The sequence below is a fragment of the Chamaea fasciata genome, unplaced genomic scaffold (genome assembly GCF_029207755.1).
Source record: "Chamaea fasciata isolate MVZ Bird 193981 ecotype frontalis unplaced genomic scaffold, bChaFas1.0.hap1 SCAF_4, whole genome shotgun sequence".
NCBI classification, from domain to species: Eukaryota; Metazoa; Chordata; class Aves; order Passeriformes; family Sylviidae; genus Chamaea; species Chamaea fasciata.
This window is the reverse complement of record NW_027094089.1, coordinates 29,874,957-29,900,898: the sequence shown is the minus strand read 5'-3', so window position 1 is coordinate 29,900,898 and position 25,942 is coordinate 29,874,957. Positions and strand designations below refer to the sequence as shown.

The following is a 25,942-nucleotide window of genomic DNA, read 5'->3' as shown; positions in this document are numbered from 1 at the left end:
CTGGAAAAAGACTACCAGCAGGCCAGGGCTCATAAACAGAGAAGCAGGGTTGGGGTTTTGTTAACTAAATTCAAGCAGCTATTTTTTAAGGTAACTACTTCACTGTTAAGGCAGAAGAAAGTTTGAACACAGATCATCGCTTTCAGTGAGATTTAGAGCAATGCGTGCAAATTAGCAAAACCTCCTCTAAGAAAAACTTTATTAATACACATCATTGAATCATTAAGGTTGGAAAAGATGTCCTGAGTCCAGCTAGCAGCCCTATTGATATCCTATTTTTTAAAAGTCATTGATTCAGAGCCATGTATAAAAATAGGCAGTCAAATTTACAGGCATCCTGAAGCATTGACTTCAAAAAATGAATTGCACATTGATTTCACAATTTAATAATTTAGCAATTGTAGTGCTGCTTCACTTCATGCAGAACCAGATGAAGAGTTAGGTAAATAGCCTCAAGGAACATTGGTTGGACTGATACAGAAGGAGCAAGTGCTGAAGATATGTGTCAACCTCCTTAGTGCATTTGTTTTTTACTGGAGAGGAATCAAGGACAGGCTTGTTCAAATCCTCTTCCAAGTAATTTCAGTCCATTAAGGCAATGGGCTGCAGAAACTCAAATGCCACAACCACCCCTATCCATTTTTCTTGATTCTAACTGTTTCAGTATCAGTGTAGATTTGACTTAAAAGCAGGCTCTGGCACAAAGACTGGCAGTAGACAGTTTCTGCTTGCATGTGCTACTTGACACATGTAATTTACAGGGCTTTGTAAAAAGATGCTGAAAGCTATCCTTTCTGTCCTCTTTGGACCCACAGTAAGCCACAGCCTGGTTGTGGTGCTAGGATTGCATGGACAAATTGTATGGAAGCCACTGTTACACCTGTAGGATGCCTCAGTCTTCAGAAGCTTTTTAGAAAGCAAGAAACATCTATAGAGCAGCTTCAGAAAAAACCTCTATTACATAACCTGTACTACCACCTGCTCACAGAAGCTATTGCCTTCCATTCCATTGTTTTCTTTTAGCTGTGATGGGTGAAAATCTGTGTCGTGGGGTGATGTTGTGAGGTTTGTATCCCCAGTTGTCTGTTGGGTCTCTGTTGGATATTGCCCTGTGCGCCTTTGGTGTTGGGTCTGAGAGCAGGGGGAAGGGAGAGGCGCACGGCTTCACACAGCGAGGGATGGAGAGATTTTTTTTTTTTCTTCAATAGTTAGCTAGTTAGGCAGTAGCTAGCAGAGGAAGAGAAGCTTCACTTTTTTTTCTCTTCTTTTTTTTTTTTTTTTTTTCTTTCCTGTTTTTTTTCCTCTTTTTTTTTCGTCTTCCCTTGGAACTGTTAAAATCTCTCTGGACGGAGGACTCGGGGGGAGCGCCCTGGGGGCCTGCACCTGGAACCCACCCATGTCTATCCTGCACAGCATGTCCCAGCACCAGAGGGACTGAGAGCAACCACCTCCAGGAAGGACTTTCTTTCTAATCCTGTCATCTCTCCAGAGCAGCACGAAGTTCTTGTCATCTGGTATTGTCGAATTTATTGTGCTGGGGAGTGCTTTGTCTGTTTAATAAACAGGGTTCTTTCCACTTCTCTCAAAGGAGATTTTTTCTTCCCTGATCCAGTTGGGGGAGGGGAGGGAGGGCCCCCTTAGGAAGTTTCCTCCAAAAAATCTGCCTTAAACTTCTACAATCTTAAAAAAGTGTTCACAAAGAGGTGTGATTTTAAGATCTGCTGCTGCAAAGTCAGGAAAGTGGTCTGGGGAAGTTCTTTCTATATAACAAATTTGTATAGAAGAGTTGGCTTTATTTTGAAATCAGAGGCCTTTTCAGAAATGTAGCTTATGTGCTTACAAATTGAAACCCTTCCCAAAACAACAAATACTCAGATGTAATTCATTTAATAGCTTAATTTATTAAACACATTATGTAAAATCTACATTGGTTCAGTTTTCATGTTTACACACAGGAGGATTTTTTATTTTTAACCATGACGCGACAAGAGCTTTCCCATAGTCTACTTTTCTATGGGAGATACAAACATTAAACACTACAAGAAGTTCTGGCTCATTTAACTTTCTTTTCATTGCCTTCCCTTTATTCCACCCACCCCCCCCAGGCCTGGCACAAACAACAGGCTTGTATTCCAGAAGTAATTTTTAAATATTTCCAAGCGAAAGTCTGCTGACACAAACTCCTGGAAGGAGGGAGAACTACAGAGGTCTACGGTTCTTCATTTGACAAGAAGTTCTTACATGAAAGGTCAATCTTTTTTGGATACTGACTTGCAAAAATAACTTGAGTGCCACCACCTAAAAAGTGCTGATACACATGGCGCCATTTGTGAGAATTCAGGTACTTGTGGGATTTCTATTAGCACTAGGTAGAGGTATTGTGCAAAATCGTCAAATGATGCAATTTTACCCCACTTTTTAGCTGCTGGCACTGTACAAAGGGAAAAATAGGTATTAGCTACTTCTTAAAGCAACAGAACTACTCAAGCTACCTGCAAACTACGGTTAATGTACATGTAACTTTGTCATGCATTAAAATCCAAGTTTTTAAACAGTATGTGAAAGGCCAGTATGGACATATTTATCCCCAAAGTTTGATAGTTAACTTATCCATACATAGCATTATCACACCATACCACATAATCATTATCTGCATTATCCTAAGATACAACTCTCCTCAGTACTTAGAACATTACCTTTTAATATACATCAACTAATTTATATTTTTTGTGGGTTTTTGTTGATTTGTTGGTTTTTTTGGTTTTTTTTTTAATTGTTACAGATGAAATGTGAAAATTATATAACCATTTTATGGTATTCTAATAAATCAAGATTCCAGATTTTTACAAGAAAAATGGAATGTCCAGCTGTTCATCCACTCTTAACAGCCTGCAGTTCCTCTTAAAATGATATGGCACATCCTGTGAAATGAAACTAGCCACCAAAAAATAAGTCTTCTTGAAACACATCAAGAATGCACACACACTAAAGTAATTTATATTGACAAGTTAGGAATGTATTTTTTAAGGCTGTGCTTCAGAAAAAGGATGTTTAGGGTTAAGTAGCCTTCATCAAGGCACAGAATGGGAAGAGTTAAGCACAGCTGTCTGTGGAAGTTACATAAAACCACTAGTGAGGTGTGCATGCACGCCACAATTTTAAACTGCACAGCTGGTCTTTGTCATAAAACTCAACATGGTCAGAAGGAAGTGCTGTGGCCTTTTAATGGCCACAGTTTTACTTTATTAAAAATATGGCAAGTATTTCCAAACATTTCACTATTTGAATAAATGAAATACTTAAAACAAAGTGCTTCACAGATCTGAACCCTGCATGGTTGTGCTGTCTGGTCTAGAAGCATTTTGTAGACATAGGAGCATTTCACATAAAACTGAAAATGTCATTCAGGTGAATAAGAAACGGGACATTTCCACAAACATTTCTAACATTTTTACTTTCAAGTAGTTGAGTTCTCTCGGTCACTAGGTTTTGTAACAGATGTGTGCTACAGCAGTACAGGTTCATGATTTCCTTTAGCAGCAGAGGCCCTTTTCAAAGGGCACGTGGTCTTTTCGGGTTGATCTGTTTACTGGCCTGTTCCTCTTCTTGTAGAGCTGTCCGGAAAGATTTCACTTTATCTTTAAGGAAAAAACAAAAGAATGAGTATTGATGTACCTCTGCTCAACAGATTTTGAAACCAAGCCCTGATCTTCCACATCCCAGCCCTAACAAATAACAAGGAACATTCCTCCACAAAAATAGCTGACACTACAAACTACAAGAGGACTGAGCTAAGCTAGCATTCAAAACCATACAAACAAGTTGCTTAGCAACTTAGTCTCTTTTTGGATACTACCCCTGTCTCTAGCCAAGATAGGTTTGTAAACTGCACAATTGTATTCCCACAATGGAAAGTGTTCACACTTCCATTCTGCTTCTGTCTTAGAGAGTCTAGGGAGACACACACCACCTATATAATTTCCTTCCCAGCACATTCCAAACCATGCTTAGGAACATACAAAATCTTATTTAGAGTACAGCCTGCCATTTCTGTACATTCTAAAACCCAGAAGAGCAAATTCTAGTTCCCTGTTTTCTTATGCATCTGAAGAACACTTGTGAATAAGTTTTGGAGCTTTCTCACTGTACATAGTTAAATGCATCATTCACTGGTTTCATTGTAATTCAGTAAGAATGGGAGAAACCTAAGGAAGGAAGTGTGGCATCCTCATTTTTCTGTTCCTGTCCCTTCTATTGCCCAGTAATATGCCCAAGAATGAGAAGAAGAAAACCAAAATGTTAGCAAAAATATGTCAGTCCCACAGTGATAGAAGTAAAGGGTGAATGATTTAGTGACCATTATGTGCCATGAGCAGAACACAGATGATAACAAAACAGCATTTTTGACTTTATACAAGTTACATCCTGTAAAACTACAGTTATACTAAGCTGGCTGTAAAGATGCAAGATCTCTTAGCATTTCACCTCAGTAGCCTTTTGAAAAACAGAATCTGCTAAGTGTTTGAAGAACAGGTAGTCACCTAAACTGCATTTTTTCACTGCTGGTGTCTCAAATTGTTGTCTTCTGAAGAGAAAACCATCATCCATAAAAACAAAAGGAAACTCCAAATCCTAGCAAAAGTGTAACCAGCATGTTCAGGATACAAGCAGGCCACATCTGATCTGCTTGTTTTATTCCAAGCAGATACTCAGACTGAGTAAAAAGTGATATTTTAACTTACAGTTTTTTAACATAGATCAAGAAAACCTTTCCATCAGCCCTCAAACCCACCCTTGAGCTTTTGCCAGTATAACAGTATGTTTCCTGGAGTCTAAACAGTTAACCAAAAATGAAAAGGAAAATTTATCTCCAGGACATACCCAACTGACAAGCTGATTTTACAAGACAAGTGGAAGAGTTAATTTTGGGCACTAAGAATTAGCTGCAGTTTGTTCAACAAAGACAGGCTGACAAAATTCAAACACAGGCTGTTGAAAAAAAAGTAAACGAACAAAATACTCAGAGTCTGATGGCACTCTTAAGCATAGTCTTAAAAATGACAGCAGGCCCCCTGCTACACTACACAACACAACACAACAGCAGAGACTGGGCGTTCCTGCTGCTCTTCCCTCATTGCATGGCCTTCCGTTCTTTTTCATACAGTTGTTTTGGATTTTCTTACCTTTCTTTAGTGTTTTGGTAAAAAAGAAAAATTGCAAGACTGAGTTTGTACTTCCTGGAGGTAAGGCACAGACTCTTCTCTTATGTTAGGATGAACTGATCATAGATGTGAACTTGTTCTTAGACTGCAGAATAAAAGTTCCTTCCACTGATGGCCAGCATAAGCAGGGAAAAAAAGACTAAATACATCTATCTTTTTTTTTCTTCCTTGTTTTTACTGCAAGTCTCCATGGCATATGCTAATAATGCACAGAGAAGTGATCAAAAGCACCTTACCTCTAAGTTCAGTCAGAATATCAATTTTTTGCTCTAGAATTGCTTCAAGTTGGGTAGCGTAAGAATCCACATCATAGTCTACTTCTTCTGTCATTTCAAGAAGCAGTTTTTCAACTTCCAACCATCTAATGGATTCCTAAATAAAAGTTTAAAAATATAAAAAACCAAAACACATCAGCAAAGCGTCAAGGCCAAGAGCTGATTAAGATTTTTTTGCACAATGACCACATATTCTACTGCCTAGTCACCTCAATGAAATAGATTTCAATCCAAAAATGAAACTTTATTCCTAGTTCAGCAAAACTGCATTTTTTCTACGTTTTTTTTTCTTTAATTTCAGTGGCCACATCATCACAGGTAAGCCCCAGCTACCCAGTTCTCTTCAAATTCAGAACATTAGACGGTTGTGAGAAATTTAGGAAACAGAACTTTGTCATGTTTGTGCCCCCTTAGGCAAGAGTCAAACTTTGAAGGCAGGCTTTAAGTATGGGCTGCTTACCACTATGTAGTCACCCAGTCATTATTACATTCAATAAGCCAAGATAATTCCGTCCTGCTTTGAGAGAAGCTGTATAAAAGGATACCGATTTTAAGCTCACTATTATATGATCTAAATCCACACACAGGAATACAACAAAGGTTGGGTAAAGAAGCTCATCTTGGCACTCTGGACATTACGAAAAAACAAGAGCGGAAAAAAAAGCTTGTAGCAAAGAAGAATGCAGCCAGGAGTTTAAATGTTACAGAACCGTGCAAAACACTGAACAGAAAAACTGAGTCCATTGGAAATGCTTTAGTTTAAAGAAAAGAAAGCAGCTGACAGTTCTAGGCACACTAGAAAGCTTGGTTTGACATATTAAGATGAAGTCTTCCCCTCTGTGCTCCACAGCTCAAGGAAAACTGAAAAGTAGTCTAATCTCCTTGTCTGTTTTTTGGCTTTCAGGAGAGATGGAGCTTACACTGGGGTAAGATTCATCTCATCTAGCATAACCTTGTATATCGAAGACAAAGACTCCTGAACATGAAGACCACAGTTAGTTGCATGGGTGTATTTTAGCCATTTTTCTGAGGAAAGGATGTTGTGTACCAGCTGCTTTCAGGAGAACGCTGACAGAAGATGGCTGGTACAGCTGTCAGATTTTTTATCAGTGCAGCCCACCTACATACACAGCATAAACTAACAAGCCATGGCTGTGAACCAAGGGACATACACAGCTTAAACTAACAAGCCATGGCTGTGAACCAAGGGACATACACAGCTTAAACTAACAAGCCATGGCTGTGAACCAAGGGACCTGAGGCTCCTGGGACATTTCCTCCCAGGGACTGCCAGAAGGAGCAGTAATCTCCAGCAGAAGGCCAGATGGACAGACAGAGGCAATTGTATCTTAAACTAATGCAGCTTGTCTCTCCAGAAGCTGCATTAGGACATAGCCACAGCACATGGCACATGACTTTCATACTTCTGTATGTTTTACTTCAGGGCTAATGTTCCACAATAACTAGGTCTCTACATTCACTGTAAGAAGTTTTATTTAGCATCTTGCTTTATTATGAACACACATCAACATTCCATTAAGCTAGATACCTAAGCTGATAATGTGTATTCCCTACAGGTTTGATGGTCTGCTGTTCTCTAGGAACAGATGTGCCAAACAGACAGCTTGCCTGAAGGTTTTAAGGTTATGAACAGAAGCAATCCACATTTCCTTCTGAAAACAAGTAATTCATATTATTGCCACAATTTTGTGAGTGTAGAAGGTTCCACAGCACTGACCAGCAGTACATGAGCAGTATTCCTTCCAAAAGCTCTGACTAACAGCAAGTGAAATCTTTACAAGGCTGTAAAGACAGGAAGCAAAAAGGCAGTCTGAAATACATGTGCCTCTTCTGGAGAGGGAGATGTCACAAAAGAATAAACAGATTCAGACACAATACTTGGAGGAAGATCACCAAACAGAAATGGTGCTGACAGAAACATAACTATTAATGACTAGCCCAGCAAAGGAAAATTTTACTAAATTTCTGCAATAACCAAGAAATGTACTTTTCTTTAATCATGGGGACTAAGATCAGGTCTGATCTTAGTGAGAATCTGTTCCTATTTCTTTGATCCAATCAGCTTAACATAATAAATCAGTTTAAGAACCTTTGATAGACAGAAAGGCTACAGATCAGATGCTCCTCCATCTTCAAGGGTATACACTTTCATTGGGAAAATATGAATTCCTGAATTAGGATAAAACAGAGTGGAGCTCCATCTTTTACCTGGAAGACAGTCCTGTGGTCTTCTACTACTTGCTCTTCCATTTCCACCATTTGAGACACAGCTTCATGGAAACTGAACAACTGCGGAGAAACTTCTTCTTCCTAAAAACGACAGGTAAGCTTGTTAGCCCAGAAAGAACTGTGACTACAGAAAAATGCTGAATGTGACCCATTTCATCACAGAAAATGGAAAAAAAATATGCAGAAGGCAAAGCCTGTCAAAAATAGAATTCAATACTTCTAAGAAGTATTAAGAAAATCTTCAGCAATGAATAGAAGGGCAATAAATTCAAAATATTTACAGAGTTAAATTTAATTAATATTCACCAAAAAATTTCCAGTCACTAATCCTAGCAAATACTGGAAATCAGAATATTCCACACAAAAATAACAAGTTAAAATAATGGGAAGAGGAAATTTCAAGGGAATCATTATAATTTCTCATAGATTTTAATGCCCACAGATAACTTTGGGATTCTGTCAGGATTTTTGTTGTTGTGCATGCTGCAACAGACAGAAAAAAAAATTTTAAAAAAGAGAAGAGCAATTACATTCAATACATTCCAGGAAATCAAAATTAAATTAAACCTTTGGGAAAAAGAAAGTTAAATAAATGTGAAGGGAGTAAACTAAAATGTACATAGAGATTGATAAATTAGAAGAATGCACACAAGGATTTATAAACTGGGACAAGGAAGGCTTCCTTAAAAATTAACAATCAACAATAGAAGAGGAAAGTACTGTAGGCTGTAATTAATGTTTAGCAAGACAGTGTAGTTCCTTACACAATGCCTTTGAAATATTTTTTAAAACATTAAGTAAGGCTTAAATGCATTCAACACGAGCAATGAACAAGTGATATGATAGGATTTCTGGTTGGAAGGAACATCCAATCGAAAGCTCTAGGAATCACTACCATGTTCTTATGAAAGAGAGTCCTGGAAAAAGTCATTTACTAAAGTGAGATATACCACAGATATCACAAATGTATGTCCGACAAGATTGAGAACCTTGTGAAAAATTAGATTGTTAGGATTGTAAGGATTTTTCCCTTCAATTTTTCATGGGCATTTTCACAAATAGCATTTTAATCCCTTTTGAATATTTAAGGACCAGGACTAAATCTGATAATCAGCAATGAGGGAGAATGCCCTTTAGAAGGCAGCTCTCTACTCCTCCAGCCCAGGGAGACATACTGGGAACATCATGTGGCTGTCTTCCCAAAGAGTGCACTGGAGTTTCACCCTAGGAAAACCAAGATGCTAGGAGGAGGAATGATGGGTAGCAAAATTTCTACATGCAGGGAAAGGCAAACTCAATTGAAATTAGGTTTGCAGGCAGGGAAAATAATGCTCAAAACCACAAAGGGTGTTAAGTAAAACAGATAAGTTTTAAGATACTTCCCACTTCCTAAAAGAATGTGATGCTATAGTTGAAAAAAATGCATATTATAGATCATCACCACAGACTGCCTAGACATTAAAAGCCCTAATCAGCAAGGAAGATACAGAAATCCTTCAAGAAACATTTCTGGATTTGGTTTTTCTTTTGTATGGAAATGAGCATAATACCATAAAGAGAAAAGGTGAAGAGGTATGCTATATGCATTTAAGATCTTACTAACAGGCTATTCATCTGGATTTGTCCTGCCCACTGTATGTCATCATCTCCTTCCATGTAATCCTGTAAACCACTCACATTTTGTTCACAAAGCAGCTTGAGATCATCTCTCTGAGGAGAGCTTCCCACACCCCACTGTGTCTCCAAGTCATCCATCTGATTGGGAGTATGGTGTATAATGGATCGGATATCTCCCGCAGCACTAGGATCAACCGTCAGCTCCTTCACCCTATGGGCAGAAAATGTTTCATTTGAAAATGAATAACCTCCTGTGCAAAAGAGTCACAACCAAAAATAAAGCTCTATGGGTTCATGTGCAATCAATTCATTTAATAAGAAAGATGATGATGTCAGCTTCACAAATTTAATGCACTTTCAGTGACAGAAAGATATTCGTCCAGTTCCTAAAAGGCGTGGACCCTTGCATTTTTACTACTTGCATGTGGATAAAAGTAATCTAGCAAGAAGTATTTTCTGATTGAAATCTTACTAGTTCATAAAGTTAAGAGGGCAAAAATTTCAAACCCCTCAACATGAACTCTTTGACAATGGGTGATATTTCAAAGAAAAGATCATTTAGCACCCCAGACATCACAATGTTTCTTTTTCTGCATAGACAGTTGCACTTTAAACAAGTTAGTCAATTAGCTCTGCACTAGCTGTTATAAGCAAATCAACCAAGAAATTCTGAAGAAAATAATAACTGGCAACCAAATATTTCAGAGAACAAATAGATCCTTTCATTAACTTCAAAGGTGAAAATATTTTAATAAAATGGTAGGCTCTCACAGAATGTAAGTAGTTTAAAGATTGATCATGATTCTGTCAAAAAAAGCCTATTTAAAATGAAGTTTAGGAAAGATGCATGAAAGTCTGAAAGCAAGTTTTAGAACATATTTCTAAATTCTTTAATGGGAAAAATGTTCTTTTAAGTAGCACTTATTTACTACAATAGAAAATATTTTTCATTTATCTTCAGATATCTATATATGTATATATATAGATTTATATCTATATATCTATATATTTATTTTTAAAAAAATTCTCTTTCAAAGATATTCAAATTTCCCTAAACACAGAATTGTTAGATTTGGTCCACTAAATGTACAAAGGTGACATCACCATTTCTATTTTTTTAAATGTATGAAGGAAACTAGCAAGCCTGGATACAGAATGTGGATGTTTAAGGAGGGTAAACAAAATACTGGGAAGATGATTGCGTATCATGCAGAACCATCACCTGCCAAACCAAAATTAAAACAAAGTATGTGTGACTCAAGGCAAGGGGACTAATGAAAGGTTGGTCTGTAAAATTACATAGCCAAAAAGATAACTTAAAAATAAAGTTCCATGTATAGAATGAAGTAGACCTGGTGTTTGAAGGAGAAAAGTCGTCATACTCATAGGAAGGAGAGAGATCAGAGCGACTGCCACTACCCTGTGAGAAGGGAATGTCCGAAGGACTAATTCCAAATTCCTTTACTCTGCAGCAGCAAAATACAGTGGCAAATTAAAAGAAAATGTTCTCATAAATACAGTTAAAATGACAACTCTTTGTTTAGCATACTTCTTCAATAGTTTAACTACAAAATTATTGTTATAACACAAGTGTTTCGACATATTTAAACTCTCTGCAAACAGTTCAGATCACTAACAAAACTGAACAAAACCAGTGCTGCAAATTTATAGGGGACTACACTATAACAGCAGGGTTTTGAAAAGAGTAATTCCTGATTTTAGTTTCTATAGAATATGATTTGGTCTACCTTCAGTATTCCACTAAATGACTTCTGTTAAAATATCAAATCATTACAGCTACAAAAGAGTAAATTTTATTTCATCTCCTGTTGTCACTGCCCACACACTAGTGTCCAGCACCTAAAACTAACTACTATGAAAATGATGTATTGTTAGAAAACAATAAACTATACAAAACACATGAAGCAACATCAAAGTGATAGGTATATACTCCATAACAACATACAATTTTAACAGTAAGGGGAGGAAATAGTTTCACTACAACTATTTAGCACACTACAAAGAGGCACTTAATTCATTTTGAAGTGACTTTTTATGGAGTCACTTCAGCAACGTAAGTTCTATAAGGAGTAGAAGTTCCAACAAGACTTGAATGTGCAAGATCCTGCATCACATTACTCTAAGCAGAGGAGTAGATGCCTCATTCTCTTCAGGAAGAAAATGACAGAGACTGGTCCAAGCCAGGCAGGTTTACTACTAGCTCCATTAACCCAGACACAGGGACATTTAGAGATTGAGACAAGCAGGCAGTAAGCCTTCCTGGTAGGCCATGGAGAAGCAGTTGCAATTCTGCCTGAACTCTCACTGGGGCAAACAGACCCCCAGATAGTGGTCTCTTCTGGCAAAGCCAGGGCTTTTCTGGCCCAGAGGCTGTCTGCCACCTTTGTCCTTTGCAGCCAAGTGTGGGGCGTCTCTGAGTCACAGGTCTGGCTGCAGAGACACACAGGACCTTATTGCACCATCTCCACAGATTTTAAACACAGGAGAACTGCAGCAGGTGAGGGCTCCTTTCTCACTCACTGGAAAGAGTTCAACACTTTCTTAGAGCAGTACAGGTCTCAAGCGATGCATCTGCCTCTGAAGGTGCTAATTTCTCTACAGCGATCATAAAGCCTGTTGGATTTTCTGCCTTCTTAAGCTTTACTTAGGGTCCTCAAATACTTGCCGGAATTTGGGAAGCACAACATTTTGTATGTATATATAATACAGACTGGCAACTGCACACTATTCCACCAAAAGGATGAAAAAAAAAATCACGTCCCAGAAAGGTATTTTAGCCAACACCCCAGGGAATCATCATGAACACAAACTATCCCTAATGCAAGAGATGGTGCTTTCAAAGCAAGGGCAAAACTAATAGTAGCATGTCCCACATACCTTGCAATCCACATCATCTATCTCTGGATAATGGCATAGATACGGTTTTAATACATTCTTTTGTAATGGTTGTACAAAGTGACAATTTAAATTAAATGTGAGCCTGGATCAGTAATTTGGTTTTAATCTTATTAAGAAACACAACTACCACTGAATTATTAAAGTAGCTAAAATAATCATACATCATGGAACAACACTATTTCAACTGTCAGTCATCAACAGTCAGTAAAGCTTTAAGAAATAACATTTTTCATACCTATTTGCGTATCTCAATGTATTTAGAGTGTTTTCACATGATGCCATCCCTGGAGAAATTGTAGCGATCTGGAGAAAACAGGCCACATGTTAGTAAATCACTTTGTACAAATGAAAGGGTAGATGAATTTAAAAGTATATATTTTTCAGTCTCCAGTTTCATTTCTGATCTTCTACAAAAAATGTCTGCTATGGACAGTTGTCCTTATACAATGACATCTCAAGGACACAGATGTCCAGTACAAGCTTCAATTTAATTCGTTTAACCCTACAAGGAACATCAACAATTTATAGAAATTCAATTTTCCCAACCATCTTGGTAACATATTGTCTAAATGTGAAATTGTAAGTTAAAAAATCTTTGAGGAATGTTCCTCAAAAAAGGAAAATGCAACTCAGTAGACCCTAAGTCTAATATATCCTATAAACAATTATCACATTATTTTTTATGTACCTTTTGAGACTCTTCTCTGTTCAAGGAGACTCTATGCTGATTTTGGCCACATCAGAAACTGAACTTAAAAGTAGTAAAGATAAGCTTGAGTTTAACTATTTTCCTAAGTTGAGATATATTTTTTTCTCAATTACCAATTATCTGTAAACAATACTTCATGGCAAACCTTTCACAAGACCTGTCCGGAATCTAAAGGTCTTTCTTTTTCCAGTTAAATTAACTACTCTGAAGATAGCACCACCTTTCCTGAAATCAGCAAAAATTAAAACTGTGGTTGGGAAAAGCAGGATCATTATTTGTCCTAGTTTCTCTCAGTAGTCCAATTTTTCTACCTGTGCTCTTTCCTAAACAGTCATAAAGGCTCTACCAAGAACAAACACCTCTATGATCCTACACACTAACATTTTTGTGGCATCACAAACTCAGGAGACTGAAACTGATGGTGACTAAATAATCCCAGTCTTCTCTTTCATCCTGCTGCTGACATTCCTGTATAAAAGCAGAGGTAGTCATACCATGAGGAATTTCTCCTTCTGGGGAGAAAGGAAAAATATGTGGTGGAAGTGACCATACAGACCCAAGTTTAAACCTCTAATACTGGTACACATCAATTACTAAGGAAAACAACAAGCTTATATTTGAGATCACACAACTCCATGTCTCATGTTTTGGGTAACAACAATTAACAAAATCTAATTTAAAAAAATCTGAAAGTTCCTAAAGCCCTTACAAACTCAAATAACATGAAAAACGCATACATCTCTTCCAGCACTTTAACATTCAGTGCATGCCACAGACAGTGATGTTTAGATTGATGGCACTTGTCTTCCCAAGGCATCATTACATGTGATAGAGACTGGGGACAGCTGAACTATCCTAACAATTGGAAGTTGTGGATGAATTCCATGTTTTCCTTTACTTAGTGTGTGTGGCTTTTGCTTCACCTATTTACTACCACTGCTGTAACACTAGGAGATTGCTACAACATTTTAAAGAGCATAAGGTACAGCTGGCTCTAGGGAAGTGTGATTGTAGGTGCCCTGGTCTGTGTGAATACCCTGTTCAGGACACAGGAATTTGTGCTCAAGTCTTGGTGTGTAACCTCTCCTCAGGCCCCAACAAGCCCAGTCCAGGTAGGACAGGAGGACACAGACCTTTCTGTTGCTCATTTTCTTGTTCCTAATTCCAAATGAGGATGCAAAAGCTGCACCACTTATGGACAGGAGTATCTTTAAGACCTGCAATAATAATTCTTTCTATGTTGAATCTATCTACACTGCTTGTAAGCCATCACAATGCCATCAATGGCCCTGTCTGGACATGAAAGTCTGCATGTTCCTACTCCCACCCAGGAGAGCTGAAGGGTCTGACCTCTTCAGCTAAGACTGCAGCACATGAAGGATCCAACATGTCAAGGAGCAGCACTGGTTAAAAACTGAGACTATTCTGTGTAGTCACACTGTAACTTTCAAATGATGATTCATTATTCTACAATGAAACTCTTCAAAAACTTAAAATGGTTTCTCAAACTATTTAAAGACAAGAATAGTAAAACTGCAATGACTGGTAAAATTTAAAAAAAAATGTTTATGCTGACTGTGTCTAGATTTCTCCTGAAGGAAGCATATCCCAGTCATAACTGTCAATGTTATAAAGTTATTTTCAAAATATTTTTCTGAAATTTGAAAAAAACAAAGGGTTTCCAAATCATAGTTTAATGTTATATATAGAGAGAATACTCCATCCCTTTTACAGCTGCAACACATCCATAAACAATAAAAGGAAAAGTCACATAAAAATGAAGTGTAGAAACTACCCAGTGAGTTTTACTCAAATATCCTCCTTACAGATTTATGTATCAAAAAGCAAGTGAAAAACATACAGCAGGTATTTTATTATTTCAGGAATCCTTTGGTGAGTTAAAAATCACAAGATTTTACTACATCATTTTATACACATTTCATATTGAAAAGCACCACATAGTTGCAAAATGTCTTATTCAAACAGCACGTTTCAACAGTGGATCAAATCTGTCTTGCTGAGAAAGTCCTTAGTAATAACCCCATTTCTGGCTGGGGTTGAACCATGACAGTATCTTAAGACAAAACTCTGCTGATTACATTCTTAATTAAAAAATTAATGTAAACAAACACTAAAACCAGAATGTCATAAGTGGTCCTACTACTAAGAAAAATAGCAAAAGAATAGATTTGAAAGCAGTATCTTATCCTCAAACAGGGTTCTTAAGCTTAATTGTGAAGAGACTTTAGTTATGCGAATGAGAAGACGAAAACAAGAATTCAAGCATATTTCCACTTTCAGAGGGGATTTTTTTTATAAATTAAGAACTTCCATGAAAGTCACAAATAATTATTATTTGATGTGCAGAGCATAACCTCCAACAGGCTAATTTTTCATACCTCCTTCAGCAGTGTGAATACCTGCTAGAATTGCACCATCTAACTATCTATACTGCACAGGGCTCATGAGGTTATAGAGTCACACAATGATTTGAGCTGGAAGAGACCTCTAAAGGTCATTTAGATCAACACTCATGCGGTAAGCAGGAACATCTTCAGCTTGGTCAGGTATTTCTCAGTGGGAAAGAAAACTATCCTGTTGTTTCATTAGAAAACTGAAGAAACAAAAAGGTTAATAAAAATGTTATTTTACCACCATTTTCAAAAATTAGAACCATACCTAACAGCTAAAGGGAAGACTAAGCTGTTCTAAGACCATGGTTTTCACATTGTGGTCTGCATACTTCTCTGGCGTCTAGATTAAATAACTCAAAGGAGCCTGTGAAAAGTAACCAACACAAACAAGCCTAGTAATCAGTGCACATTGTAGAGAGTTCACATCCTCATAAAGAGAAATATTAAGGATGCACAAATAAAACAACTGTACATCAGGACCCTTATCTGTCCTTTCACTCATCTGTCAAAAGAATTCTGTTTTCAGACTGGTGCAAATAAATGCACATCTACAGCTATTCAACAATTATTTACATATTTATATATTCTTATATATTCATAATAGTTAATAATTTATAATATTTACAATAATTTTGATTTATGTTCTATTTTATATATTTATATATTCTTATATATATTTTAAGTATTTACAACAGCTATTCATCCCATCTATCCCAACAACTTCCCCCTCAACAGCCTGAAGCATAGTCTGATGACCTTGATATCAACTTTTAGTTTAATCTTTGCCACTTAAAAATCACAAGTCATCACAGTATTTCCAGCCTACACCCTCCTTTCCAGAATTCTGCAAAACCAACAAGACTCTTTTATAACTAAGACTGTTAAAAACAAACAACCTTCTCAAGCTAGAAGTGTTTCTAGCTGCCAGCCTAGCTAGAACACTAGAACGAGCAATAATAAAAAAGTGAGAAGGGAACAAGTTTGCAAAATCACAGAACCACTTGTGTTGGAAAAGACCTCTAAAATAATTTAGTCCAACCATTAACCCAGTCAAGCCCACCACTGTGTCACTAACTACATCTACACATCTTTTAAAGATCTCTACAGATTGTGACTAGATCACTTCTCTGAGCAGCCAGTTCCAATACTTGACAACCCCTTTGGTGAAGAAATTTCTCTTAATATTCAATCTAAACCATTGAGAAATGTCTCTTTTGAAATCCCTCTCCATGTAAAATGTCAATTAGTGAACAAATTTAAGTCCAACACACTACCAGTAGCAAGCAACCCATTTTAAACATAAAAGCCTAAATTTGCAGCATCTTTTCTCTTTGTAATTATTAGAACAGTTAACCAAATCAACTTACCATACAGGTACGTGAGTTTTCTCCAATGAATGAATCTCTTAACACCTGAGTAAGTTTACTTGCTCTGAAGGGTGTGTGAGGTTTATTTCGGCCTAAGGCTCTAATGCACTCCTGAAAGAACAAAGAAATTCTTTATAATGGGTAAAATAAACATAATAAAAATTCAGAATCAGAAAACACATGCTTTATATTTGATGCACTCACCCAAAATTATCATTAAAATTTACTGCTAAAGCTTGGATTCAATAAGCATTAGGCTTCTACTTCTCATTAAGCTCAGTAGAGAAGATAGAATTTAAAAAGGATTAGAAGCCTAAAAACTATCTCAATGTCATCCAGATTGTTTACATCTATTGTATCCAACAAAACTAAGCAGTGTTGATGTGAAATGTTCAGGGTAACAATTATTCCCGATTATCAGCTACAAAAGCCTGAATGAGCTGCAACCTCTGCCAGCCACAGCAGTATGGGCAGGAATATGCATTAACTGTATCAGATAAAAGTAGTGGCTTTGATTCTGATTTTACCACTGTCTTTCTTTACAGCTTAGAAAAAAAAATTCTGAAAGCTTCCTCAGGTCACAAACCAAGTAGGCATAGTTCTCTACTGGAGGCAAGCTCTCTACTTAGCATTGGAATACATTTAAAAACATCAAGTCACTCTCTGTTGTAAAATACTCTTTATGTGAAGAAACAGGGACAAGATCTCTTCCATTCCCAGAGGCAAGGGGGCTGTACTAATATTTGCAACTGATTGGATTCCAGTGAGCAATACTGTATAGGTGTAAATATTACAGAAGTTACAGCAGCAACTAAGTACAACAGTGACACCAAGATACCATTAATCTAACCATCACTTCTGTCCACTCAGCACTCCAATATTGTCTATAAGTTATTCTTACACAAAGAAATTTTAATTTAAAATTTTTCCACTGTTGTCATCATAATATTTTGACTGTTAATTCCAGACTGTGCCTTTGCCTTAACAGACATCTCTTCATATGCAAGGTTTCCTTGGTGCACTTTTAATGTATCTACACACAGAAATTCTACAATGAATTATACTTCAAATGTATTTCAAATTAGAGCTTTGCTTTTAGCTGCACTAATAGATGGAATGGTCTTTGTGTTACATGAATAATTCTACAGAAGTTCAACTAATCCTCCAGCTGTGGATACATACTATACTGAATTACTGATATGGCAATCAGAAAGTTTTTAATTCATATTTTAATTTACTATAATGATTTTTAGTTTACTTACTCTTGCAAAATTAGAATTGGATTATCTCCTTGTTACTAAAAGATTACAGAATGACATCATCAGGTTCTAAATTTGTAATACAGTTTTAAACAATGTTTGGTTTTCATTACATCTCTGAAAACCAGGTAACAAAATGACAACACTACTTCCATGTAGAGACATTACAGAAATTACTTTCTGCGTCAAAATCCTGAACAGTTTAAGACAGGACTGATATCTAGGTGGAAAGAGCAAATCTTGGATTAGCAACAAAGACCACTTTGTCATAATGTACTAGTTTAATTGGAACTTGAAAATAACTTCATGGCTCCTGAATACCAGTGAAAAGGCAGTGCAATGTTTTTGGCATAGATGAAAAATGGCAAACTTCTATCTTTTTGTACCACGTTTTAGACCTCTGCAAGACCTCAATTTATTTTTATTTTCCCCTTCCCCATATTATTTGGATGAAAATCACTAGTACAGCAGCAGCAGAACCTTTCACTACAATTAAAAAGACAAGATGAATAAAAATCAACCAAATACATTGTATGAGCACTATCCAGTACAAAAAAATAAACTGAAAAAAACCCTCTCAAACCAAATCCCTAAAACAAAATAGCTTTATTCAATTACATTTGGAAATGAGTAGTAACATCAATCCAGTGGTCCCTGCATTGATTTTTTGATCTTAAATCAGAATAGGCCAAAGTTTTGGAACTGCTGCTTCCAATTTTTCAACATGCCATAGAATTTTGTAATGACACATTATACATAACAATTTTATGGTGTGGTGAGATCTGTTTAGTCAGAGGATAGTCTTTTCTCTAGTTTATACTGAGAATAAAAAAGTAACCACACAGATCTTGGGGTTCAGATTTTTTATATAAAACCAGTGATGGTGCTGAGAGAAGTAAACCTAAGCAAAACTAAGCAAAACCAGAGAGAACTTCTAAGACATTCAAAACTACTGTTTCTTCAGTTAGAAATCAAAAATTACTTCCCTATTTAGACTGAACCTCTTTTAATCACTATAAAACATCAAACCAAAAAGGCAGATGAATATTCTTAGCTCTGTTTATATGTCCTGGATTGGATGTATGAAAATGTGTAAAGTTGACTGCATCAGACAATTTGCTATTAAGAAGAGTTGACTAAAATGGATTTCACCTTTCAAGGTTTTTTTTCAATTATTTGCTAGTTTTTTTCTGGACATGCTGCTGTTATTTTGCTTTAGTCAATATATTAACAGCAGTAAATATGTTGTCAGTGTAGTTCTATTTTTCATTTCAAAAAAGAAATAAATAGTGATATCAGTAAGAATACTTCCTGTTAGTATTTCATACCTTGAGTACCGAAGTAAGTCATTTGCCTTCTTCCTATTTTAAATATATATCAGAAATATCTGCAAATTCAACCACTGGGAACTTTTGCGAACCTGTTTTTTAGGGGCGTTTTCTTGTTTGTTTGGGAGTTTTGTTTTGTTTTTCAGTTGGTTGGTTGGTTGGTTTTGCTGGGATGTTCTGATTTTATTTTACTAAAACTACATGGAAGTTGATAACACAATGTTTCTGCATTGTTTCTACTTGGGACTTACTAAGTGTTCCCTCATGCATTTAAGAGGAAGAATCAATACATCGTTTTACCCGTCATATCAACAGACAATGTAGACAAGCATGCAAAAACAATAATTTTACTTGTTACTACTGCAACATGTAGGCTTCCACCTACTCCAAGGCAATAGAAACATATCAGTTACCTTGAGTGCTAAAAGGCTCTTGTTAATTTCTGCACCTTCCAGTCGAGTCTGCCTATCGGCACTTGAAGTATCTGCTCCTCTTTCATTGCCAGCCAAATCAATCAGAGAAAATTTACCATGCAATTTCCCTTTCCTTCTGAGAATAATCTGAAACACTGCATGGCTTCGAGATGAGTGTGCATTTGCAGATGTCTGGCCAGATGTCCTTCAAACAGGAGAAGAGCAGAGAAAGACATTAACTGGTGGAGGACCACACATGTTAAACACAACACCTCACAATGATAGGTTTCCAGGGCAGATTCCTATATTTTCTTACATGTTGACAGCATGTCTAATGCTCTTGTGGACACTAGACACAGAACACTAACAATTGCATATAAATAGTACAATTACGCCTCTTTTTCTATCTCTTTGAATGGAAATGGAAGATTAGTAATGTTTTGCCTTCCTTTTAAAATCAGATCATCAAATATTTCAGATTATCAGAGATCTTACACAAAAAATGCTGATGGCACTTTTATCTGATCACGCAAGAGTCCATGCTCAAGGCTAATTTTGAAAACAATGAAGCTGAAGTCTTCAAAAAAAAAAAAAAAAAAAGGAAAAAATGTTGTGCTAACCCCTGCCAGTATGCATCAAGGCCTTTTAGAGACGAAGAATCTGGCAGCATTCCAATTTTTAAATTATGTGAATTTAAGTCCGTAAGCTGCTTACATAATGCATGCAATTCACATCCTCTTGAAAAAACAACTATTTCTCTCTAGGAGACAGAGAAACTCTAAACGTCTCTATTTAAAATGTAGGTAGATTCTTTACTTGCAAACAGCATCATCAAAAAATACCTTGCATATTGAAAAAGGCATCACTACAAAGATACCTCCAAAAAATCTTGTTCTAATTTTTTAACATACAATGAAAAACTGGTGTAAGCCATTAAAGATACCTGCAGCTGTTGCCTACTTCAATAAGCTTAAGAACATCTTCAACACATTTGACTTCCCGCTCCTGTAATCCCACCACCTGGACTTGCTGTTTCCCGTCTTCTAACACTCTTAATTTTGTTTTCCTGTTCAACAAGTCAAAAACCTTAGGGAAGGAGGAAAACAGAACAGTTTAAAAAAGAGCTTTAAAAAAAAATTCCTGTTTTGAATTCCATTTCAAATAATGCAAAACATTCCATGGAAATACATGATTGGAAGGGAAATGTAAAGAATTCTTTGAAATACAGCTTTTAATACAAAGAGGGAAAAAATATTTTATGTGACAAGCTCAAAATTTTGGGTATGAGAAACTCCTTCTTTCTCAGAAAAAAGACCTGGTACTTACCTTACCACTGTAGATCTCAAAAAATGTTGCATATACTTGAAGTTCTAACTTCTTATAGTTTGGCTTCTTTAGCATTAAAAAGACATCTCGAGCTGTGAATACATTACCAGAATAAAAAGAAGTCTCGTCATGCGTTTTCATCTAGTGAAGATTCATTCATGTGTAACAGTCTATTTTACAGCACCTCATATTTTGCAAGAATGACAGAGAGGGTCTGTCAACCAAGCCTAAAGCAGTGCAATCTAAACTGCCACAATACACTGGAAGGTGCAGAAGACACCAAAATTATAAACTTAAATAATCTGTTATTGCATTTTTGTAATATTTACATTACTGTGTAAGGGATACACATCTAGGGGAAACTTCTAATGTCACCAAAGCTCCACTGCAATGCAAAGTCTGTAAACTATTATATTTGTATGAAAAAGAGTAGAAAATTTACTGATCTCAACTGATCTGCCCAAAGCCAACTGATCAATGAAGTCTCACCTGCAAGTGCATATATGCCTTTTGAACAATCTTGGTTCTTTCCTGAAAAGTCGCCACCCATAGTCTAAAAAAAAAAAAAATTAAAAAAAAGCAAAGAGAAAAAGAAAAGCACCATAAAAATCACAGAACTGTAGTTTACATATTTCTTATTTATTAGACCTCATCTAAGTGTGTCATGTAAGAAAAGAGTATTGCTGACTTGTAGAAGAACTACTTACATGGGTTTTCCCACTGCCTGTTTGTCCATAGGCAAAACAAGTGGCCATCCCCCTTTCAAATATGGTCTCCACTAATGGTCGAGCTGTAAACCTTAAATGAAAAAAAATCTGTACTTAAAAAGCTGAAGTACTAACCCTAAACAATGATTTCCTTGTTTTAATGATCCAACACCCCACAGTTTACTAAATGGAGTCTGGAGCTCCCCCAAGATTCCAGAATAAGAAGATATTGAAGTAGGACAGCGTAGCAGATAGCAGTTTCGTCAATACTAAAATTCTCCTGCAGTTTTTTTTCCTCCCCAAATCAACTTCCAAGACTAAATTTGAAAAACAAGAGGCCAAAACAACATTGCACATCTTTGAGAACATGCATACACTTAAGAAAGGGCCCAAGATAATGGATACCCAAGCCCTTAAGAATGAAAAAATCTACTTATCCCTGAGATACTATTTGCTGTGTCAAAAGTATTATCTGAAGCATTTCTTTTTTTACATAATTAATTTTATCTTAAGAAACACAGAGCTATTGTTCCTACTTCAGCTGTTTATGACCATTATTTCATTGTAAACTCCAAAAGCAAAGAGTAAACTAATGGAGAGTTACATATGGAGATGATTCTCTCTGCAAAACTCTTTTTAAACTTTTTCCAGTTGTTTACACATAAATAATTGGTAAGTAACCAATAAAGGAAAAAATAATTACAGAAACACTGAGATGCTACAACCTTCTTTCATTCTGCTTTCAAACACAAGATCGCTTACAAAAATGACATGGGCAAGACTGCACCTTTCAGCAGCAACCCAGGGTTATGTAAAGAATCTACATCTAGCTGAATCATGAATTTTCATCAAGAATACACCCGATGATTCCTGAACAACCTTAGTCTTTTTTTTCTTTGCTTCTTCTAAGTATATACCTTCTATCTTCTCAAGAGGATATTCCTGTACTTTGATGTTTGTTCTTTCTACATGTAAAAATTTAAAAACTCACAGTCGATCCACCTTAGAAGCACACTCCATTAGTTCTGTCTGATTGAATTTGAAACTATTTACTTCACTGATTTAATAAAAAGGGACTTAAATGTATCTATTTTAAAGTAAGACAAAATACAAATATATCTTAAAATATTTTCATAAAGGATTACACAACTCCAAATGATATTATGTTAAAAGAGTCCAACTTTACTTTTACTAGAACTGTTATTTGCAATTTTAGTCTTTCAGAAATGTAAACTGGCTCTCTTTTAAAAAGAACTCATAAGGCCTATCAATTCCAACCAGTGAGTGTTTCTTAATATCAAAAAAAAAAATTGCAACTCTGTGTTGTGGTTAATGGATTAAAAATACTTTAAATACAGGTTAATAATAATAATAAATAATAACAGCAGTAAAAATGGTAATAATAATGGTAGTAGTAATAATAATAATAGAGTATTAGTTTTCTACCTTGGATTGAACATTTTTTCAGTATAGATATACAGTAGATTTAGCATATTGGACAAAACTGCAGCACCTTGACACAATATTTTTTTCCTCAGTATGACCCTGAGGCTCTGATGAGAGCACATGGTGACACGTGTGTTGCTCTTACTTCTGTTATTACGGAAGGGCCTAAAAGAGATTGCCCTTCAAGTAATGATCACTATTGTGCCATATAAGGGAGAAGGAGAAAGACTAGAGACATACCGTTTCAGTATGAATACAATAATCTTAAAATATATTCTGTTTTGCCATTAATGTATTACATAACTTATAAAAACTCAGTGCAAAAACACAACATTGCATACCAAAACCACCCCTCACATTAAACATTTCGTTCACACAGATAAATAAAGGAAGGAGGGAGATCAGAAGAATGGATTGTCAAGCAAGAGAATTATTTCATGCATCATCAAGCAGCTGGCTCTCCCACAGCTCTTCAGTATCAAGGAAAGTAAAGATGCTACCAGCAGACAACCAGCAAAGACAGAAATGTCCAAGGACACAGCTTTGCTGTTTACAACTCTTTTGTTAGTTTTATAAGATTTTCCTTTCACCCGCTTCTCTAATTATAACAAGCAGATGACAGAAGTTTTTATTTTCACAATCTTCTAAAAGAATTCTTTCACTATGACTTTTTTTTGTTATCCACTATCAATCAGGGCATGATCCTCATTTTCATTTTCTAGTTGTGGATTACGAACAGAAAATAACGTATTTCTCTTTCAATACTCTTTAAGACTACGGGAGGCACTTCCCAAGCATAAGAAAAATTATCTTCACCAAATTCCTTTTTAGTATCAATATTTCCTGCAAAAAGCTCCACAGTATTTACATGCATACTAAGATTCTAAGATGCTAAGACCAAGATTATGTCCTGGTGTCTAACCTTGCCCACTATTGTATGTACTTCATTTAGTTACTTTAGTTAAAGGGAAATAGCTACTTCTAAACACGCTTTTTAAAAGTGCTGTGTGAATTATTCCATACCAACAGTGGAACTGAAACGGAAGAGCAAAGAACAAAATGGAAATCCAAACACCTTGGGCCTAAAAGAGAATATGTGTCTTTGTTGCTGGCTTTTTTTTTTTTTTTTTTTTTTTTTTTTTTTTTTTTTTTTTTTTTTTTTTTTAATTAGAAAGATTTGGTGTTTTAAGATAACTTAGCTCCATACACTTCCACATTACATCAGACAGATTCCAGAAGACAAGTTAGCTCAGGTATCTCAGTAATACTGCAATATACACTCTCTCACTTTATTGGTACTCTTTTCTCACCCTCTACTGATTTGTTTCCATCTCTTAATTATCCTATATTCAGACTGCAAGCTCTTTGGTGCTAGGGCTCTCCTTTTCTTCCAGGTTTCCTGATGATCAAAAGCCATGACTCACATCTCTCAGGTGCTGCACACACACTAATAAGACAATAACCTGGATGCAAAAGGAGAACTGATTATGTGGCTCAAGTAATTAGCAGCTGAGGAGGCAGGCAATACTTGCTAGAGCCTGGAATGCAGCAAGGCTTGGAGAAGGACTGAGAGTAGGACTGAGGCCAACAGAGATGGAAATGACATTGCAGGTGAATAATTAGGGATAAAGAGTTAAAACAAAAGTAAACAGGTAAAAGAATGGAGGTAGCAATATACCATCTGGTAACACAGAGAATAGGTATAAAGTCTAAGACCAATGTAAGTGTAGCAGTTATTAGTATGGAAAAAACATGAGAAAAAAGATTCACCAAAAGAAAGCATATACACATACCTGTAAACCATTTCATTAGGAGCCGTGTCATCAAAGGCATAATCAAAACGAAAAGTTTGGTTTTCTAGGTACCTTGTTAAATCCACCTTTTGTTTTGGTTCATGTACCATCACAACATCTTTACTAGGAATTGTTATTACATCAAGGTCTTTCATTAAAGTTTCTATAAAATAAGTGAAATATATATTTAACTAACAACACATCATTATTTTTTACATTTTCCCATTGTTTACACTCTTATAACATCTCAGATAACACAGCTCCTCCAAGTAACAACATTGCAATGGATTTGGGCTTCTGATGCCTAGACAGTAATCTGATAAGTAAGAGATTTCATTTTGGAAATCTAGTCATCCTATCCCACCAATTGCTAGAAATTAAAGAGAGATAGCAAGCTGTTTAGAAAGACTATGATCATTAATTACAGCACTTTCATTGTAACTTGTCATGTCTTCTATAACACTTTCTATGGATTTCACGTCTTATTCCACAGCAATTATACAGTCTTCTACAGGTCACTGCCATACCCTTTGAGTATTTATAAATATCTTCTCCAGTGGAAAAACTAGATTCTAATACTATACTGCTTAGACTGTCTAACTTGAAAAGACAAAGAAATTAACATCCTTATGATAATACATTTTATTTTAAAAATTTATCTTGATATTTTCTTTAAATTTTGGTTTCATTCCTCACAGACATTTTCATTTGTGTATTCCTCCTGGAACCTATAGTATATATATATCTTTAATATGTAATTCCTCTAAAGTAAAATCCTTTCTAAAGATTATCTTGTAAGCAGAATAAGCTGAAAATTGTAATGATCCTTCCTCTCACTGTGACTTCAACAGTGAGATCCTAGATTATAATTACTATACAGCACTGCAATTTACTGCT

General features: G+C 36.0%; 1 protein-coding gene across 8 annotated transcripts in view; it reads right to left on the bottom strand.

The window, feature by feature from the left end:
* Nucleotides 1-1,873: 1,873 nt before the first annotated feature.
* Nucleotides 1,874-25,942, bottom strand: part of KIF2A (kinesin family member 2A) — a 57,607-nt gene continuing 33,538 nt past the window's right edge. For 6 of the 8 annotated variants that reach the window (XM_066181191.1, XM_066181192.1, XM_066181196.1 and 3 more), the window contains exons 9-21: nucleotides 25,046-25,208; nucleotides 21,807-21,897; nucleotides 21,589-21,652; nucleotides 21,100-21,191; nucleotides 20,717-20,859; nucleotides 19,774-19,978; nucleotides 16,774-16,884; nucleotides 12,519-12,586; nucleotides 10,717-10,830; nucleotides 9,425-9,575; nucleotides 7,727-7,828; nucleotides 5,459-5,594; nucleotides 1,874-3,638 (exon numbers count right to left, since the gene is read on the bottom strand). In XM_066181191.1, the coding sequence (XP_066037288.1) occupies nucleotides 3,553-3,638; nucleotides 5,459-5,594; nucleotides 7,727-7,828; nucleotides 9,425-9,575; nucleotides 10,717-10,830; nucleotides 12,519-12,586; nucleotides 16,774-16,884; nucleotides 19,774-19,978; nucleotides 20,717-20,859; nucleotides 21,100-21,191; nucleotides 21,589-21,652; nucleotides 21,807-21,897; nucleotides 25,046-25,208 (1,526 nt within the window). In that variant the 3' untranslated portion in view covers nucleotides 1,874-3,552. The remainder of the gene's footprint in view (nucleotides 3,639-5,458; nucleotides 5,595-7,726; nucleotides 7,829-9,424; nucleotides 9,576-10,716; nucleotides 10,831-12,518; nucleotides 12,587-16,773; nucleotides 16,885-19,773; nucleotides 19,979-20,716; nucleotides 20,860-21,099; nucleotides 21,192-21,588; nucleotides 21,653-21,806; nucleotides 21,898-25,045; nucleotides 25,209-25,942) is intronic. The other 2 variants (XM_066181197.1, XM_066181198.1) reach the window with 1 other exon arrangement.